Source organism: Etheostoma spectabile, chromosome 12 (assembly GCF_008692095.1).
Source record: "Etheostoma spectabile isolate EspeVRDwgs_2016 chromosome 12, UIUC_Espe_1.0, whole genome shotgun sequence".
NCBI lineage: Eukaryota > Metazoa > Chordata > Actinopteri > Perciformes > Percidae > Etheostoma > Etheostoma spectabile.
Window position 1 is genome coordinate 4,091,346 of NC_045744.1, and position 5,999 is coordinate 4,097,344.

At 42.7% G+C, this 5,999-nt stretch overlaps 1 protein-coding gene and 1 long non-coding RNA gene across 2 annotated transcripts in view; one reads left to right on the plus strand and one right to left on the minus strand.

The window, feature by feature from the left end:
- The window catches only part of camsap2b (calmodulin regulated spectrin-associated protein family, member 2b), a gene marked incomplete at its 5' end in the record, with an annotated part of 46,328 nt that overhangs the window by 7,826 nt on the left and 32,503 nt on the right, over positions 1-5,999 (minus strand). Inside the window, 5 exon segments of the mRNA XM_032531435.1 lie at positions 1,386-2,100; positions 3,558-3,741; positions 4,082-4,313; positions 4,391-4,537; positions 4,740-5,472. Coding sequence (XP_032387326.1) covers positions 1,386-2,100; positions 3,558-3,741; positions 4,082-4,313; positions 4,391-4,537; positions 4,740-5,472 — 2,011 coding nt within the window.
- The window catches only part of LOC116699057 (uncharacterized), an 11,301-nt gene that overhangs the window by 3,709 nt on the left and 1,593 nt on the right, over positions 1-5,999 (plus strand). The window contains exon 2 of the long non-coding RNA XR_004334354.1: positions 13-15. This is a non-coding gene — a long non-coding RNA (uncharacterized LOC116699057). The remainder of the gene's footprint in view (positions 1-12; positions 16-5,999) is intronic.

Consider the following 5,999-nt stretch of genomic DNA (forward strand, 5'->3'; position numbering starts at 1 on the left):
TGTAAATTATAGAATGTGGTCTAGACCTACTCTATCTGTAAAGTGTCTACACTTATGACTTTTCAGATGATACAACATCTTTAATAGTAACTTTAATAATTAAAATGCTACTAAAACTACTGATTTATTTGACTTTTTCTCTGTTGTGCTAAGATTTTGGGGTTAGAGCCTGACCGATAAAGGATTTTTAATACCGATATCAATACGAATATTTGGTTATTTATAAATACAATATGCCAATGTATTGGCCGATATATATATTTTTAAAAAAAATCCAGAAACGCATAGTTATTTATGAGTTCTCACTAAAGAATATGATAATAATTTGTTTTATTGTCACAACAGAACAGAGGCACATCAAAATATAATAAAGGTCTGATAAATAAAATTTATAAAAATACACACTTAAGATATGAAACTTAAAGTCCTCTGGTGGACAGACTATGCAACTCCATCACTAACAGGGACGTTGTAGAGCGTCTTCTGATGGACAGACTATGCAACGCCATCACTAACAGGGACGTTGTAGAGCGTCCTCTGGTGGACAGACTATGCAACTCCATCACTAACAGGGACGTTGTAGAGCGTCCTCTGGTGGACAGACTATGCAACTCCATCACTAACAGGGACGTTGTAGAGCGTCCTCTGGTGGACAGACTATGCAACGCCATCACTAACAGGGACGTTGTAGAGCGTCCTCTGGTGGACAGACTATGCAATGCCAACACTCAGAACATGGTCAACATGTTTTTTTTAAATTATTCTTTTTTTTTTTAATCGGCCATTATAAATGCCGATACCGATACATTGGGAAATGCCTAATATCGGCCCGCCGATATATCGGTCGGACTCTAGTTGGAGTTCAGCAGCTTGATAGACGTTGGAATAGACGATAACTTAAGTCTGTTTGGACGCCATTGTTATTTTCATGATTAGTTCCAACTGTTCCTTTATGCTATGACAAGTCAAAATGTCTACTGTGAAAAGGTTTGTCATAAATCGGATTTATTTGGAAAAAATAGGAATTTATAATTTATTTGATTGCACATGTACATGTAAATGTGCCAGATTAAGCCATGCAGGTTAATTTTTACCTGCAGTCCCTAGAAACAAGTGGGCTCTGATGCTAGCACGGCTGACAAGACACATGGCTTTGGACATGAAGAGAATAAGAACTGATGATGCTCATAAAGCCAACATATCAGTCAAATCCAAAATATAAAGAAGCCTATCTTGGTCTTGAGTCTTTTGTGTGTATAGATTGGAATTTTACGCAAATTTTAAAGCAATAGTTTGACATTCTACAGAAACTATTACATGGATTGTCCTAGACATTGGGAAGACAATACACATGATCCTGCATTTATTCTGTAACTCCAGCTCACCTTGAAGAAGAATCCACAGCAGATCTTTTGGTCTTCTCCGTACATGTCTCCTCCTGCCTCTGTCCCTACCGTCACCTCCTGACGGTGGGGCGGTCGTCCAGGAGGTTTCGGTCCAGACAGCGGGACCTCCACCAGGTCTCTTCTGTCCTGGGCGTCTCCCTTTACCCGGCTGCCTGTGGGCCCTTGGCTCTCAGACACAGGTTGACACAACACCTCCGGTGACCTGGTCTGCTTGACTCCAGCCTTGGAATGAGCTTGCTCTGCTTCTTTTCGCTCATCTTCCTCCTCATTGGCTGCTTCTGTAGTAGATGGCTGAGGAGTGCCAGCACTCTTCTTTACCACTGCTTCTTCTTTGCCCTCAGTGTTGTCTTTGGCCTCCTGGTTCTCGCTTTCCCGACGCCCCTCATCGTGGCCCAGGTAAGCAAACGCGCTGATCTGGGGTTGGCTGGGGGTGAAACGCCTCAGTCTGGGTAGGCTGTCCACAGAGGTGGGGGTGTTGAGCATTCGACTGAAGGGTGTGACTTTCAGATCGTTCGGTCGGGGAGTCCTAGGCGTCCTGGCGTGGAAGGAGGCCGGCCGGCGCTTAAGGCCAGCGGGGGAATGATTGGGAGCGCGAGGAGAGCCGGAAGAAGAAAGGATGGGGGACAAAGAGCCAACGGAGCCTCGGCCTGACCCCCGGCCTGTTACACTGCTGCTGCGCAACTCACGCAGCTGCCTGGGGGGAAAGGAAACACACAAGGTGGGAGATGATGCTTCTTGTTGCTCACTCCTTTAAAACAACCCACGAAAAGAGCCTCTCTTCTGACTCCATGCATGTTTTGAACTATGAATACCAACTTTTGCCGTGGAACAGACAATTTAGAGTCCCTCCGTTAAGACCCAACAGGCTCAATAACTCTTTTATACATCAGTCTATCCTGTTGAGTTGAATTAAGATCTGGATCCGAGGATATCATGAAACCTGTTTCTTTGTCATGGCTGCTGATGTGTTTTCATCTTTTATCCTATATGTGTAATTTTTGGCTAACGTTGTGTGTACTTTACGCAAAATACATTTCAGTGTAAACTAGACCTGCACAATTAGTTGTTAGAAAATCGCGATTCACCCTGTTTGCGATTTTTCTTTTTAAGGCTTCATGAAAGACTACATAAAATGCAGTTTTTGCAGTGTTAATGCTCTCCCTTCTCTTCATTGAAGCCTCTATGTGTACAGGCTTGTGCTGATGACCAATGTGCTATAGGTGCCAAAAAATAAATATAAGTTTGGTACCGCCAATTTCTTTTGTTTTGTTCATCTGTGCAATAAACATTACACTTTGTGAGAAAACATTTGTGGCAGATTGTTATATCAATTCTAAGGTAAAAAATTGTGATTCATATTTTCCCCAAATCGTGCAGGCCTAGCATAAAGTTGTATCATAAACTTATTTTTCAAGTAAAAAAATTCATATATATACTGTACATATAGGCCTGTAACAATGATAACATAATTGTCTTATTGTCCATTCTTTTGTATATTTGCGGTTTTGTTGGCAATTAATTGCTAACATTAGCTAAGGTTTTAAGGCGTATGACTGGTAATTTAATTTCGATATGCCACATTTAAATTATATAAGTGATTATTAGTTGGATTATGTATTTTTTCTTACTATTTTAATTGTTAGTTGTTGGCAATTGGCAGTTGGCAACACACGTTCATAGCAACAAAAATGACAAGGCGGGATACAGTTAGAAAATATCACTGACTTTGTATTTGTTTATTCATTCAAAACTTTATTTGTTGAAAAAAATAATAAACATATTTTTTAATTAGAATGAAAGAGACAATTAAATTGCTAACCCTTGTGTTGTCTTCCCGTCAACCATGAAATCATTATTCAACATTATTAATGCTTTTTCCAACACTTGTGTCCTTTTTTTCAATGTTGTGGATGCTTTTTTGATGTTTTTTTTTCAAAGTTTTTAGATATTTTTAACGTTGACATCTTCAACGCCTATTTTGACGTCCCAATTTTTGTGACAATTGTTTTTTTTGTTTTTTTTTAAACGGGTCAAATTCGACTTGAGGACAACATGAGGGTTATCACAATTAATTCTGAGAATATTTATTATAGAGGAAAATTTGGATTTGTTCCAGCTCTACATATATATATATATATCCTTAAGTGTTACCTGTGAGGAGATGGAGCAGGGGGGGGAATGACCCAAGCTTGTTGCTGTTGCTCTCTCATGGACATGATGGTCTCCTGCTGCTGGGACAAACGCTGCATCTCCGTCTGCAGGAAGCCCAGCGACGTGTTCAGCCTCTCAATGGAGCGGGTGTATTCTGTAAGGTCGATTTCTCCCGGCGCCACACCTGTATTACGCACATTCCATACACAGGTCAGTCAATTACCAATGTGGTCATCAATCTGTCCTTGTCTGTCCTGCTATTCCATTTCCCTTATTTTCTCTATATATTCTATATATATATATATATACACACAGTGGTGCTCATAAGTTTACATGCCCATGCTTAAGTTGACTAAAAAGAGGTATAAAAAAAAAATGAAGGCATTAAGATCTATTTACAAAAGATGATTTTTTTATACCTCTTTTTAGTCAACTTAAGCATGGGCATGTCAACTTATGAGCACCACTGTATATACACACACACACACATGCAAGATGTGAGTGTGGGGGATTCTACTACTCACCTCCACCCTCCTCACAGGGGGATTTCGGAGCTGCTCCGTCTGGCTTGCATCTCTCGGCCCTATCCATACTGGCCTGGCTGCTTTCCTTTGAGGCTGTGGGGGGCTCTGGAGAAGGCGTCTCTGCCTCCCCTGAGCTGGGGCTCGGGGGGGCAGTGATTCCTTTTCTTCTCACTACGTTCAGAAAGGCTGTTCTGCCCATCCTCTGACGGTGGCGGGTGAAAGCTGCTTCCACCTGGAAGATGGGAAGAAAGCAACATGGCGTGAGCATTTACATTTAAAGCTATACTACTATCTTTCTTGTGTGTTTACCTTCTTCTTCTGGGCTTCGATGGCTCGGCGTTTCTCCTCCAGCTTCATCCTCAGCTGAATCATCTCTGAGGCGATCAGGTGGGAGGGGTCTCTCGGGGAAGGCGTTACTGGAGAGGGAGATGTGATTGGCAAAGGAGGTGTAGACATCTAGAAAGAAAGAAGAAAGAAGTGAAAAGATCTGTGGCATTAATTCTAACCAACCTCACTCCAAATTGCATTTCTGCCTCTGCAACAAAGGTAGAGTTTATGGCGACGGTTAAAAAGATGTCATACAAACAGTTTGCCAGATTGTATGTCTACACGGGAGTTGAAATAAAAGAGGGAGTGAGGGACACACAAGAGGACAAACCTGAGAAGAAATGCTTCTTGGCAGGTGTGTATACGGCACATTGAGATCTGAACTCTCTGGCGTGGTTCCTCCACTACTCCGTCCCTCCAGCTTCCTGAACTTCTGCTCTGCAAAGCTGGTCATCCGGACCATGGCGCCTCCAGAGCCCCCGGAGGACGAGACGGGGCTGACCGTGTAGGACCTGGGGATCGTGGGTGCTGAACTGGGACAGGGGCTGCTCCTGTCACCTCTCTCTCCCCTCCCATCCTCGGCGTCAGCATCACCAAGCCCTTTCCGTCCTCCTTCCCGGTTTTTCTCCGGCTGGTCGGGCAGAGGGCAGGACCGGGTCATGGCCTCACAATCTGGGTCTATATCTGAATAGTCTCTCAGAGAGGAGGAGTCCTCATCCAAGCTCTGGATGTCCTCTGTCCTCACATGAATTCCTGTGTCAACTTCATCAGTGGACACAGAGTTGAGGTCATGGTCGTTCAGCCGAGCCTTAGCTGAGTCCGGGTCGTCTCCTAGACCGTGGGCCCCTGGAGGGTCTGAAGGGCCCCAAGGCTCGGCGCCGTGGAGAAAGAAGCCATTGTCTCCGTCCCCCACACCCAGGCTAGCGTGGGGCCTTTCTGTGTCGTGGATAATCTTCAGGGCCTCCTCAATGCTTGGAGGTGTTGATGGGCTGATGTGGCCACTACAGTTGCCATGGTGATTGTTTTGGCTGTGGTTGCTGTCCGGGAGGACTCCATTGGAGTACCTAAAGACAGGTTTGGGTAAATGAACTGATGGTTGTTTAAGTAACAGTCAGCTTTGTTTTGTTTTTTACTATTTCTCCTGCTTACCCAGATTAAGATAAACTACATTTTTCATGCAGTTTGAAAATATTTTTACCTGTAAGATTAGATTTAGCAGAGCCCTTAAGTAACATATGGATTTAAGAACATCTTAAATACAACTTTTTTTTGTGGCGTCTATCTATAATAAGTTTACATGCACATTGAAGTCTTGAAACTTACATACATCTATATATAAATCAAGATAAGTTATACACCTCTAATACCTATGCAAAATAAAAGCACTTTGGTTTTCATGTTATAAAAAGCAATCCATTGATTTGTCTTATGGATAAAAATCTAAACTGTTCCTTTGGAGTTGTCCCACATTGGAGTTAAATAAGTAGAAAGGTTGTGTAATACAGACAAAGAAAGACTCGAAGGGTAACACTTTCAAGAAAAAGTGTGAATGCGTAGTGTCGAAAACAGACACGAAAGGCAGCGCTAGATC